General features: G+C 38.0%; 1 protein-coding gene across 9 annotated transcripts in view; it reads right to left on the bottom strand.

The window, feature by feature from the left end:
• The window catches only part of LOC143654020 (uncharacterized), a 549535-nt gene that overhangs the window by 185998 nt on the left and 348917 nt on the right, over positions 1 to 14620 (bottom strand). For all 9 annotated transcript variants that reach the window (XR_013161635.1, XR_013161637.1, XR_013161636.1 and 6 more), the window contains one exon: positions 12060 to 12332. Coding sequence is in view for 4 of the 9 variants with exons in the window: in XM_077125481.1 (XP_076981596.1) it covers positions 12070 to 12332 (263 nt within the window). In the remaining 5 variants the exon portion in view is untranslated. The remainder of the gene's footprint in view (positions 1 to 12059; positions 12333 to 14620) is intronic.

Below are 14620 nucleotides of genomic sequence, written 5' to 3'. Positions count from 1 at the left end.
CTGCTGTAACCCTAGCTCCTAGAATAGTGTGTCATAGTAGAAATTCAGAGATATTTGTTGAAAGAATCTCAATCTTCACAAGACAGCATGCAGTGATGGACTAGAAGAGATGTCAGACTGGCTTTCACAAAATCACAAAAAATAATTTCAATAAAAAATTCAACAAATTGTTGGGAAAGGCAATTAATTCCCATGGTATAAGCTCAAACACTACATTAATAAGCTTTGATAGTTTTACATCCTCTTAAAATAAAAATGATATAATCAATTAAAGCTAGTAACTTCCCTTACTATTAATCATTTACTATTAATTTGCATTATGACAATGTGATATCCACTGCATTTAATTTGAAATTCAAAACTATAACATTAAAAAAGGTTTTGTATGAGATTCAAATTTCTTCTTAAAAATGGGTATCTCTTGTCTTCTGGTGTTCTGATAAAAACTGTATACCTTAATGAATTTTATATTCAAAATATAAAGATAAATTGGTATCAAAATCCATTTTATTTTGTGCCATTTTAAATTATTAAAAAATGTAAATTAAATGTTCTTCTCTAAGAGACAAAATGCAAAATGGAAAAAAATTGAGAGAAATACAACTAGCCAGACAGGCATATGCTCTTACTAACCTTAAATGGTATCTAAACTTCCAATCTTTGATATTTACTTGAACTTGACTTCTAGAGCCTCATAGGCTGTGGGATGGCTCTGGATACCATATGCTAAAATACCCCTATGTAGGTTTTTTTTTTTAATGGAATTTTATTGAGATGTATTCACACTCCATACTATTATCCAAAGTATTGATGGTTGTAGTGTCATCATAAGTTGTACATTCATCACCACACTCAATTTTAGAACATTTTCATTACTCAAAAAAATAAAAAAGAATACCCGAAATATGCCATACCTCTTATCTCTCCCTATTATTTATTTATGTCTTTATTTTCTTACTCATCTAGAGTAAGAAAATACCCATACACTAGATAAAGGGGACAAGGTTGTCACAATCACATGGTCACACTTTAAAAGCCATGTAGTTATACACTCATCATCAAGGATCAAGGCTACTGGATTGCAGTTCATTTCAGGTATTTCCTTCTAGCATTCTAATACACTAGAAATTAAAAGGAATATTTATTTAATATATATAAGAATAATCTACAGAATGACCTCCTGACCTCTTGAAATCTCTTGGCCACTGAAACTTTATTTTGTTTTATTTCTCTTCACCCTTTTAGCAAGAAGACTTTCTTAATCCCACATTGCCAGGAAAATTTACACCCCTGGGAATCATGTCCCACATAGTGGGGAGGGTTTAGTGAGTTTATTTGCATAGTTCACTTAGAGAGAGGGGCCACATCTGAGCAACCAAAGAGGTTCTCTGAGGGAGACACTTAGGTATAGTTAGAGATAGGCTTAGCTTCACCTTTGCAGGAATAAATTTCATATGGGCAAGATCAGGGGATTGGCTTATTAAATTGGGAGTTCCTAATGTTTGCAAGAATAACAGGAATTTCTCAGATGGGGAAGTTTAATAGTTTTATATTTTTCCCAAGAGCCTCAAGTGAACTTTGCAAATACTTTATTTTCTGCTCAAATTATTCTGGGATGTATCGTGGTATTAGATTAATCCATACAAAATAACAGGATCTTATTCCCTTTTCAAGGTTCCATGTAATTCTGTTGTTTGAATAAACTGACCATACAGGTTAAATTAGCTGGTGTGCTATAGAAACTATAAAATTGTGTACCAAATAAACATCTCTTCCTTTGATCTCATACAAAAGTTGAAGTTCTAAATACAGTCAGTATAATCCTTTACACTCTATGATGATTTACCTTAGGCCTAACCAGATCAGCTTCATTCAAATCTCCAATCGAAGTCTGATATCTTTTCCAGTTTCTTTAACAGTTGCTGCATGGGGTAATGCTGACTTTCAGAGCTGCAGAACTATGAGTCTCAGGTGTCACACAGATACCCAAAATTCCAGGGAACAACCAGGTTATACACAAAGAGCTCAGCATCTCCAAATTTAGAAATAGCAGCTAAAACTCTGGAATAGATGCAACTGCTGTAGGAATTTACAATCTAGGAACCTTTACAATAAGCCTTATTGAACAGTCTATACTCCTTAATCATTGATTGCCCAATCTGTGCCCATGTTCTACTGCCTGATAACCTATGTTCCCAAATTCAATTCTCAGAATTTACACATTATAATTAGTCCACATTAGTGAGGGCTTACAATATTTATCTTTTTGTTTCTGGCTTATTTCACCCAACATACTATCCTCAATATTGATTCACCTAGTTGCATGCCTTATAACTTCATTCCTTCTTGCAGCCATTCAATATGCCATTGTATATATACACCAGCATTCATCTGTCAGTCAATGTACACTTAGGACACCACCATCCATTGCAAATCATGAATACTGCCACCGTAAACACCAGTGTGCAAATATCCACTTGTGACCCTGTTTTCAGTTCTTCCAAGTCTATATCAAAGAATGGGGTTGCAGGATCATATGGCAATCCTATATTTAGCTTCCTGTGGAACTACCACACTGCTTTCCAGAGGCACTGCATCATTCTACTTCCCTCCCAACAGTAAATAGATACCTTTCTCCACATTTTATCCAGGACTTGTATCTTTCTGTATATTTTTAAAACAGTTTCATTCACACCATACAATCCATCCTAAGTAAACAAACAGTGGCTCCTAGTGTAATCACATAGTTATGCATTCACCACTACAATCTATATGAGAACATTTCCATTTCTTCTGCAAAGAAAACTTTTAAAAAGGATAAAAATAAAAAGGAGAAACAATACCACCAAGAATACCATATGCCTTCTTTGTATCCCCTCCCTCTTATTGACATTTGGCTTTGGTATACTGCTTATGTTACAATTAATGGAAGCATATTACAATGTTATTGTAAACTACAGATCCTACTTTGTATTGATTATATTTTTCCATATACCATTCCATTTTCAACACCTTGCAATGTTAACATTCATTTGTTCTTCCTCATGTAAAAACTTTCTTATATTTGCATATTTAGTCACCATTATGGTCCACTCTAGGTTTTGGTAAATTATAGTCCAGTTTTCATCCTCTATCTTTCCTTCTGGTGTCATACATGTCCCTAGCCTTTCTCATTAAACCATACTCACACTCACCTTTGTTCATTATACTTACAGTATTGTGTTGTTTTAACTCTTACTGATAGTCTGTATTTCTATACTCTTCTCCAAATCTCTCTCTCCTGTCTTTTCCTATCTGCCTGTAGTGCTCCCTTTAGAATTTCTTCTAGAGTTAGTCTCTTATTCACAAACTCTCTCAGTGACTATCTGAAAATATTTTAAACTCTCCCTCTTATTTATTTTTTATTTTTTAATGTGGGCAGACATCAGGAATTGAAATGGGTCTCTGGCATGGCAGGCAGGGACTCTGCCACTGAGCCACTGTGGCCTGCCCTCCCTCATTTTTAAAGACAGATTTGCCAGATATAGAATTCTGGGTTGGCAGTTTTCTCTTTTAGCATCTTAATCATACCATTGCCTCCTTGTGTCCATGGTTTCTTGCTGAGAAATCTGCACATAGTCTTACCGAGCTTCCCTTGTATGTGGTGGATTGCTTTTCTCTGCTGTTTTCAGAATTCTGTCTTTCACATTTGACAATCTGATAAGTGAGTAAGTTGGAGTATGTCTATTCAGTTCTATTCTGTTTGAGGTATGCTGTGCTTCTTGGATTTGTAATTTTATCTCTTTTATAAGAGTTTGGAAATTTTCAATGATTATGTCCTCCATTATTCCTTCTGCCCCCTTTCCCTTTACTTCTCCTTTTGGGGATACCCATAACACATATATTCATGTGCTTCATGTTGTCATTCAATTCCCTCAGAACCTGCTCATATATTTCCATTCTTTTCCCCATCTTTTCTTTTGTATGTAGGATTTCAGATGTCCTGTCCTCTAGTTCACTAATTCTTCCTTCTGCCTCTTGAAATCTGCTGTTGTATGTCTCTATCGTGCTTTTCATCTCTTCTATTGTGCCTTTCATTTCCATAATTTCTGCCATTTGTTTTTTCAAGCTCTCCAGTTCTTCTTTATGGTTGTCCAATGTCTGCATTATATCCTTCATCTCTTTTGTCATATCTTCCTTCAACTTGTTGATTTGATTAGATTTATTTGAACATCTTTAATTAGTTGTTACAACTCCTGACTCTCATCTGAAGTGCTAGTTTGATCCTTTCACTGGGCCCCATCTTCTTTCTTCCTAGTGTGAGTCATGATTTTTTGCTAGTGCCTAAGCATCTGATTTCCTTGATTCATTTATTCTGGAGATCTTTTTCTCTCTAGGGTTTTTCTTGTTGGTTGGTTTTGTTCTCTACCTTTTCTTTGACATTCTGGTCAGTTTGTTTTAGACCTCTAGCTTAGTTTTAACTGTTCAGAATATTTTAGGACTTGCTTTATGGATCTTGCTCTGCCAGATAGGATTGATCCCAACCAGATTTTCTCAGATCAGACAGGCCCAGGACTCAGCATGAGTATCAAGATTCCCTGAGGATGAGACCAGCAGGCTGCCAGTCTTTCCTGTAAGGTCACTTGAATTTGTTTTCCCAATACTGTCTAGCAGGTGGTGCTTGTCAGCCTACAGCTCCCCACTGGCATAAAGTAGTGTTGTGCCTTTAATTTTTAGTAGACCTTGCCCCTGCAAGAGGCATGGCTGAGACAGAGGCTGAGGCAAAAGGTAGGACTAAACACTTTCTGATTCCCAGGCCCTTGGGTCTGAATTCTCTAAGTGAGGAATGCCATTTGTTCTTGTCCTCCTCCTTCCTTTCTTCGGGAAGATACTCCTTTAGGAAATTATCTCCTTCACTTGACTAGTTACTTTATCTCTCAGACATATCTGAACTCTGCCCTTGCCAGGGGCAGTGCTGAAACCAGAGAATGACTGCAGCTTAGTTTAATGGGCAGCTTAAAAGTTAAAAAAAAAAAAAAAAGTCATTTTCATAGCCAGGCCCCCCAGCACCCAAGAGCCAGAGTTGGTACCCAGCAGCTCTATGGGCCCCTTTTCTTGTACATAACCCTTTTCTAGTATTCTGTGCTTGGCCAACTACATAAGCCTCTGGTTTTTGTTTTTTTCAGCCCTGCCTCCTCTCTTCTGGGAAGAAACCTCCAGTTCCTTTAATGCTTTCTCCAGATTTATCTATACTCAGAGCTTATATTCAGCAGTCCAAATTTGTTCATTAATTCTGCAATTAGAGATTGGTTGGGCTACTTTCCCTTGCTCCCAATAGAGACTGTTTCTTTTCCCATGGGAGGTAACTCCCAAACAGCTCACTGTGCCAGTGGGATAGGAGCACCAGCCTCCACAGTTTCAGATGCTTACAGTTCTACTCTGAGATCTCAGCCCCTCCACCTATTTCAGACTGGTGTATGATGTGTATCCAGACAGTTCCTAGCTACCCTAGAGGACAAACTATGCCACCATCTTGTCACAACTCTCCCTATATGGGCTTTTAAACTAGCTACTTGACTTTGATAATATGAGGCATCACTTCTGTTCTCCCATTGAACTCTAGATTCCATTCTCCATGAGAATCCTACACTTCCACCATCACAACAAAAATTCTCAGTTGCAGCATTCCTTCTGGCTCTGGCTATGTTAAATTAGATCTTGGAAGCCTCCTTCCAGTATATGATTGGAAGGGTCAGGGATTTCAATCCAGGCAAAAAGGATGGAGCACTATGTTCAGAAAGGTGTTGCTGGGCCCAAATCAGGGAAAGCATTGTTCAGAATTAAAGCATCTGTATTTCCAAAAAAATTACTATACTGTTTTGAAATAACAATACTTAACCTAAAAATTCCAATGTAAGTGCTACTACATCATCTGATTAAAAGAAACATTTAACAACATGGTGTTTGTTCATGGCAATAACTTTTCCAGCGATGGATATATTCTGTAACTCTGGTAACTCTACTTTGACATAAACTCTTTCCAAGAAAGGTGCAGTCCAGTATCTTACACATAGTAATCTCTTCATACATACATCCATAGTAAGCCATTCATACGTAAATGTACACATGCATGTATGTATCCCTTCATACTCTCCCACTGAGAGATGGATACATATATGAATGAATGAATCAATCAATGGTCACAAAGAAACATCCCTCTACCAGCAAATATGAGCATTTTACTCTGAAGACAAGTTATGAAGTTTTCTGAGATTTGGCATATTAGAATTTGTTTTTTCTGAAGACTTGTGATAATAAAGCTTCTTAAGGAGGTTAAACATTACAACATATTTTAAATAAATCAGAACAATTTAAGAGTAATAAAACAATTTTCTTTCAGTGTCATATTACCAAATATATTTAAACACAATTTCTAACCTTATATACATAATAAAGGTTTGATACATAGCAGAGAAAGTTCATTCTTCACAAAATCATCCTTTCTAATTTTATTATTATTTTTTTTTATCAGTACAGTAGCTTCCATATAGTGTAAGAACCAACTGGCTCACACCTATCTCTTTCTCCCACATTCCCCCTACCCTCCCAGTAGGGGATGAAGGTACTGATGTAGCACTGCAGAGTAGAGATTGAAGAGACTTAGTCCTTGCTAGGATGCCCTATATCTGTGTGTTTTGAACAAGTTACTTAATATCTCTAGGTGGCTTACAGACCTCATTTGCAAATTAACAACAAGAATGTCCACCCTACCTGCCACTCAGATAATGTGGAAAATGCTTTGAATGGTCTAAAGCAGATAAAACATAAGATGATAAAATGAAATGTCACCCAGAGAGGCCCTTCCTGCTTCAACAGAGTGACTGCACAGCTACAACCCTCCACCTGACTTCTAACAGGAGGGAGTGAGAGCTAATAGGGAGGCAGACCACAGCAGAGAACAAAAGGCAATGAATGTCTCACCCTCTAAATTCGGAGATGCAACCACTGAGATCGTGCTTGCCATGTCACCACAGAGCCTGCTAAAAGGGTTTATTTCAGAAAAATTAGTTCTTAAACTCCTACCTGACCTGGTCTATATAAAGAAGGCTGGAAATAGGGGAGCGCCTCCCTGCTGAGTTCGTGAAGCAAGAACTATCCCTTCAGCTTTCTCTCCTCATGGCAGAAAGGTATACATTGAAAACATGTCTCTTTTCTTCCTCAAAGAGTATGCTTGAATCTTTCCCAGACTGTGTGAGACTGGAGGTCACTGGCCTGAAGGTTGAGCCACAGAACCTGCAGGGTACCCAATTATCTGATGCTACTGGCATAGAAAAGGGGCCAGGAGACGTTGTGATAGTTTGAAGATGTACCACAGGAAAAAGTATGTTTTTAAACTTAATCCCTTCCTGTGGGTGTAAACAGGTGTACATACCCCTTTCTGTGGGTGTAAATAAGACCTTTGGATGAGGTTACTTCTGTTAAGATGTGGCCCAACCTAATCAGAAGGGGACTAGAGTCCTTTATAAATGGAATGAAATTATGACAGAGAGAGAAAAAGCCAGGAGAAGCAAGAACTGAAGGCAAATGGAACCTGGAAGAGAAGGGAGAGGTCATATGAGGCCACCATGTGCACGGCCATGTGACAAAGGAGCTGAAGACCAAGGATCACCAGCAGCCAACCCCACAATGCCAGTCTTTGGGAAGAAAGTATCATTTTGATTATGCCTTTATTTGGACTTTTATTTAGCGTCAAAACCATAAGAAAATAAACTTCCTTTTTAAGTCAACCCAATGCATGGTATTTGTTTGAGCAGCCAAGAAAATTAAAACAGACAGGAAAGCTGGGAGGGCACCCCATGAGCAGCCTGCATCACCACCACATGATCTGGAAAGAACACTGGAGTCTCCTGTGGGCGAAGTAGATGCTGCACAAAGTGGCTGGCTACCCCCAGGAGGGCCTCCTACCAGAGCAAGGGATGCCACAGCAAGAGGCTCTGGGAAAGACTTGCCATTGAGGCAATGAGGACTGCAAGAAGCCTGAACTTGACAGGTCTGCCCATGCCAGGGCACAGCACAGGAAGATGCTCTTACCTTCAGGAGACCCTAGAAGAACTGCAGGTGCATAGCCCTCAGCAATCCAGCAGCAGTCAGGTATGAGCTGCCTGGGAGAACCAATGGCCAGTTAGGATTAGACCTAAAAGCAGCAGCAACCCACTGAAAGGGGAAAGTGAATTTAGAACCCACTGAAAGGGTTATTGGAAAGAGGAAGCCTGTTACCTCCTCTGTTGTTGATGGAGGTAATGGTGGGGGTGAGGGAGGCATTTGGAGAGGGCAGTCCATGTCCTTCCGTAAACACATCATTTCTTTCCCCAGGCAGCTCCATCCTCCAAGTCTGGCCCATGAAGGCCTAAGTGGGAAAATTTTAGAAATAAGATTGGATTACAGAAATCATTGAACTAGCTTAAATTTTAACCTGGGATTGGGGAAAGCAGGATGTCTTTTCTACTCTGAGTGGGAAATTCAGGATCCAAAAAGTACGTGCTTTCTTATGATTAATGTCAGCTGCCTGCTTGTATATATCTGTTGCCAAGTTCCTTAGCTGACTGTCTCATACAAATAAATGCAGCAGTTATTTTACTCATGTCTACGAAATCCTCTAGTTTTTTTCTTTCAAATTTCTAAGATTTGTTTCATTCTCATAATCCCACCCTTATGTTTGACTCTCTCCTCCACAACTGACTAGCAATATGATCCTGAGCAAGTCACTTACACTGCCTAAGTCTGTTGTCTTATCTGTAAAATGGGGAAAATAATACCAGCTTACAGAGTGGTTGTAAAGACTAAATGATAAACTTGTTGCATGTTACAAATTTGATAACAACGGTTACTATTTACAACAACAATAATGATAGTAAACTCTTCATTCTATGAACAATAATGTACTCCTGTTATTCAAATGGGGACACTCTTGCCTCCATGTAAGATAACTGTAGAAAAATCACATGCCACATACCCCAAGAACACTTACTCTGAAGTTCACAGCAAATATCACCTCCTCTATGATACCTTTTCTAACTCATACATTATACTTCATGCTCCTCCAAATACTACAGTAGTAATTATTTCCCCCAAAGTATTTTGATTAATCTCCTGGAAAAGCACTTAGTACATTAGTCTCTTTAGCTACACAATGAGCCCTTTAAAGGCTAGGACTATAGTTTCCTCAGTTTCAGGTCTAGTATATGATATGTGCACAATGTTTATTACATTGAATTGATTCTTGGTGGTTTTATTCTCTTGTATATCAAATCTGGCCACAATACTCTCCTTTTCAAGGAGCTCTTCTTTGTTAAAAGCTCTTCTTATAAAAAAAAAGAATGGGAAATAGCTTCTTCAAAGATATAATATAATCAGAAAAGGACATACATCCCCCAAATAGAAATTACCTGGATATTTTTCATTCTCTGAGCCATCCAGCAACCCCTTACCCTCCCAGCTCATGCAGCTGAAAAATGGAGACAAAACATAAAACCTTCTGGAGAAGGATCTTAGACCTTAGGTTACTGTGAAGACGGGAAGAAGAAAATGAGGTGAGCAGCTGATGGCTAGGAAATTCTGTTTACTTCTTGGTACCTTCCACCAGGCAGGGAAGATTCTTTTATATTCCCTTCCCTCCAGAAAAGTATAGGAGAAAAGAGATCAGGCATCCTTCCAATCCTCAATTGAGTTGCTGGCAAACTCTTGATTAATTATTCTGGGGAATCTTTGTTGAAAATCCAAAACAAACATGCTATTTTAACAAGTTTAATTGGAAAAAAAATGATCAATTTAATATATCTGCAACAGTGCTTATTGAGAATGTTCCATCATATGATCGACACCAAATATACTTTTTCCTTTAATTCTGTAGATCATATTTGTTCCTCTGTCAATATTGGAGCATGTTCTCTCTTTTGGCCTTGGTATACTCAGTGCTACCCATATAATCAAGACTGAATTTTCTTAGGGATAGATCATAGGAACACTTGACACATTGGGCTCATGCTTGAATGTGCTTTCATCACCAAAATCTGCTGCATTTTTCTCTTGAGGAAATGGAAATGTCCATATTGAATTGTTGTTCTATTCATGGCACATGAGACACCATTTCCTGTTCCTGGGCCCATAGATTTCAATGTGTTTTCTTGTTTTAGTTTTTAAATATGCCATTTATAGAAATGAGTGCAAGTAATATATGTAGTAGTTTAAGTGATAATACAGAATAATCACCAGTTTATGCTCCACCCAGATTATGAAAGGGAATATCAGTGGAAACTTAGAAGCATCTCCCTGATCATGTGCCAAGTTCCACTGTCTGAAAACTAAACCACTGTACTGACTTCTGTGATAATTACCTTCTTTTATCCCTTTGTAATTTTGCCCCTCATGTACATTCCTAAACAACCAAGAAATGTTACCTGTTTTTTTTTTTTACCTTTAATTGAATGAAAACATATTGTACATTTTCTTTTGAGATTTACTTCTCTTGCTCAATATGATATTTGTGAAATGAGTTGATGCATGAAGCTGTAGTTCATTTATAGCCAAAATTGTATACTATTCCATCACATGAATTAACCACAATTTATGTATCAGTCTGCTTTTGATGGGCATTTAGGTGGTTTCCAGCTTGGAATCTTGTTACGAATATTCTTATATTACAATCTTGTATTCTTATATAGATCCTTTGGTATCCATTGAGACAGATTTTTCCAGGGTAGAGTTACTAAAAGTAGACTCCTCAGACAGAAGGATCTACAAATTTACTTTACTAGATAATGCTGAACTGGTTTCCAGTGTGGTAGTACCCATTATACCACCACCAGCAGCATAAGAGCTCTGCTGGCTTTTATCCTCACCAATACTCTCTCTCTAGACACACCAGACCTCTGGGTCCTCCTCAATACTAAGTTCAAAGTTGTTACTATGAATTCCTCAAGGATGGCATGTTTGTTATCCCCACATATAAAAGGCCCCTTTTATTTCACTTTCTTTTGTTTCGCACAGAGCCTGGAGTAAGCCCATAAGAAGCCAGCTCGCTTCCTCTAGGCCTTGGAATCCCACCTTGGCCTCTCTTTTCCTTCCACAGTCAAAGGCACCCCATAGACAAGAGACATGCCCATTCTCTAATACACATCCTCAGGCAAACCCACCAAAAGACTACAGGATAACCTGTTTTTAAGTGAGAATAAACACCCTTTCTTTCTTCCAACCAAAATAATTCATTATATTATTATTTCTAAGATGTCTATTTATCTCTGCCAATTCCAAATAACATCAATGAGAAAGAAAGGGGAAATGTACACGGGGACAAAAAAAAAAAAAAGAACTACATAAGATTCAAACATCTTATTTTCAGCACCAAAGTCTCTGTGATTTGCCAGCCATGGAAGTCACAGAAAGTACTGAAGGTTTTCCTGCGTTGCAAATTTCCCAAAGGGGTTCTGGGGAGCAAATACTATTAAGGAGAAATCATAATGAATTTCTCTCTCCTAATTATATATAAAGTCCAGTCTTTAGCTTTCCTAAAACCCAAATCAACCCAACAACCAAAGCTCAGGAAGCAACAGCTCCAAAAGAAAAAGTCATCCCCACAACAGAACAGCTCCTGTGGTCCATCACATGGCCCTCTCCTGTTTTTAAGATAAATAAGTGAATTGCCTAAACTGTCCCTGATCCATTTCATGATTGTTTGGAAGGAGAAAGTCATGTTCTTTTCTAACTTGATGTGTGACTCAGGAAAGCCTTGTAAACATAATTGCCTGACTAGCCAATGGGAGTATCTGACCAGATGAGGTCCCATTGCACTTTCACATTCTTTGACTGTTACTTTTCATATCCTGAACCTGAGTGCTGCAGGTCAGGTTGCCACCCTAATCTCAAACGTGCTTTTACGTATGTCATCTATAATTGTTCTTGAAATTTGAAAGCATTTGCTATAGCCCAGTTACACAGTTATCAACTTAACCTTGGAAGCTGATAACCAAGCAAATAACTTAATAACTTAACAAAACATGATTACTGTTGATTCCTTTACTTACCTGTCAGCCCCTATTTTGCAGTTTGGAAATGGTAAAGAAATATAGCAGGCTCTGTTGATTTGCTCCTAGTAGCCATTTTGTCTTCTTCCTTGTTGACAGAACCCTCATGGCTGGGGGGAAGAGGCAGAGCCAAGGAAGGGGTATGGCATTGTGATATGACCAGTGCGATCATGGTAATTTCATGATTTCCTCTGGGGGTGTGCATATGACCCCATCCTGGCCAATGAAACTTATGGAGAAGACAGCTTGAACTTGTGGATATAGTTTTTGTTTCTAATAAAAGATCAGAGAGAGAAAACATCATTGAGCATGTGAGATTGATAAATCTCTATTATTTATAAGAGTCTTTTAGACAGATGTTATACTGACAGCCAAAGGCACACTTCCTTGTACAGTGGTCTAAGAGTACTCAGTGGCATAGCTCTGAGAACCTCACTTCTTTCATATTGATGAAATGTCTGCTTTCCTGAGAAGCAGATAATTTGGTCATCTGTATCCTCCTAGCACTGGTCTTAGGAAAATTACTGAAATAGGTGATTATCATACCATCCCTCCAACATTCCTCAGTGCCTTCTCCTCAGCTGAGTTATCCAGTAGGAACACAAGGCACATCCTTCAGTCATAAGCAAATAAATAGCATACAGATAGAAAAAAAGCTTAGCTTTGATAATTTTATCCAGAACTTCCAATGTAAAAATAAAAAATAAGTTATTTTAACCTTAGTGTATACCTAAATTCTGTGACTTACAGTAAAATATTGCTTTGAATTTGAGTAACTATGGTAGAGATTTCTACGGCTCATTCTCATCTGGTTCTGCTCTTCTTCCAGGACCAAGAGGAAGACTGTCAGTTACAGATCATTGCAGGCAGTCAGGGCTACAACTAATCCTAGCCTATGAAATGTGTGTCGAAAGAATACAGAATTTCAGAATTGCCATGGACTAATAGCTGCTGTGAGTTTTCTACTCTTTCCACTTCTGAATGGGAATGTTTATTATAGTTTCCTGTCTCTGTTCCACAAATGTATATTGAGGGAAGGGTGTTAGGAGAGGAGCTTGTCTTTTTTGTTCATAGATTTTCTCAAAACAAAACCTGGTACTTCCAGACATGATGGAAAATACTGTGCAAAGCACCTAGAGATCTTGAACTATGTGAAGGATGCAGTTCCTAAATGGGACTTTGATTCTCTTCCTAAAGAAGTGACTGACTGTTCCTTATGTTGGAAGAAGAATATATCAAATCTTTGGTGATAAAAAAAGAAAGGCTGATGGGAAGGTTATTTGTTCCCCCCACCCCCCCTAATTCCTTTCTCCTCTTCTCTGTGGGCACACAGAAGCAATAGGATTTCAAGTCATCTTGTAGTAGCTCTAGATAGTGAAATAACAGAGAAAGTGACATCGATTTCTTCTGGGCCAAAGTATTTTGAAGCCAGTGTGCTGTCTTCAAGATATTCTCTTTTCTTTTTGCAACAACTGTGGAGAACACATTTTAAGATAATAGACTATAAGATGCCAGAAATCTTCCAAATAAATGAAAGAGAGTTCTCCCTCATCTGCATCAAAGATTACATGAGTTTTGGGTTCTAAACCACTGAGAATGTAAGGATTCATTTATTACTGAATTAGAGTCTATCCATTCTAATATAATACTATATTGGAGAAGGAAGAATCGATATCTTCTCAGTACTTAGGGTTATTGATGTCCCCCTTCCTAGGCACAGTGCTTTTTGGATGCCCAGAGGCAACCCTTTATGCAATACACTAGACCCACTTCCTCTGGGCAATCTGACCATGGCCAGACTCTATTTCCTTCTCACTGACTGGTCAAAATTTATTTCTCCTATCTCTAATTGCTCTATGCTCTTATAAACTATGTGCTGAAGAATTTATATTTAAGTATTACCATTACAATATCAATCTCAGTCATAATTTTTCAAAGAGAGGAAGTACTCATTTTATGTTGCTTATCTGTGAACCTGGCCTGAGTATCTACATATAAAACAATGCCTGCAGGAATGCTTTTGCTTGGAATTTTATGAAAGTGAAAACGGGATTTATTGAGAATGATTAACCCATATGCTGTCATTAAAAATGTATATGTAGCTAAATTTATGTATGTCTAGAAAACTATAAAGGATATGCAGGTACATATTATTTCAATCTCAATTTTCTTATCTCTAAGCAACCTTTAATCATCCTTTAGTCACTTGGTCAGTGACTCAATAATTTCATCAAGGACTCAGGTTCTTTCCTTTTCTCTGCTCTCCCACCCTCAGCACTGACTTCATCCTATGGCTAGTTCCTTCTGCAGTCATAAGATGGTTCTAACTTTTCTACAAGTTGCATTCAGAAATGATAATATCTGGTCAGAGGCAGAAAAAAGGCACACACTTCTCCACTTCTTTTTCAGCAAGGAAGAAATTTCTTCAGAAGCCTCACAAAAGAATTATTTCGGGTCTCACTGGCCATAATTATGGCACATCCATCCCCAAACTGAAACTGCCAATTGGATATGTAGCAGACATTTTCTCAGAAATAAAGGATGTGAACTTATTATTTAAA

Source organism: Tamandua tetradactyla, chromosome 13, assembly GCF_023851605.1.
Source record: "Tamandua tetradactyla isolate mTamTet1 chromosome 13, mTamTet1.pri, whole genome shotgun sequence".
NCBI classification, from domain to species: Eukaryota; Metazoa; Chordata; class Mammalia; order Pilosa; family Myrmecophagidae; genus Tamandua; species Tamandua tetradactyla.
This window is presented reverse-complemented; position numbering and strand designations above follow the sequence as displayed.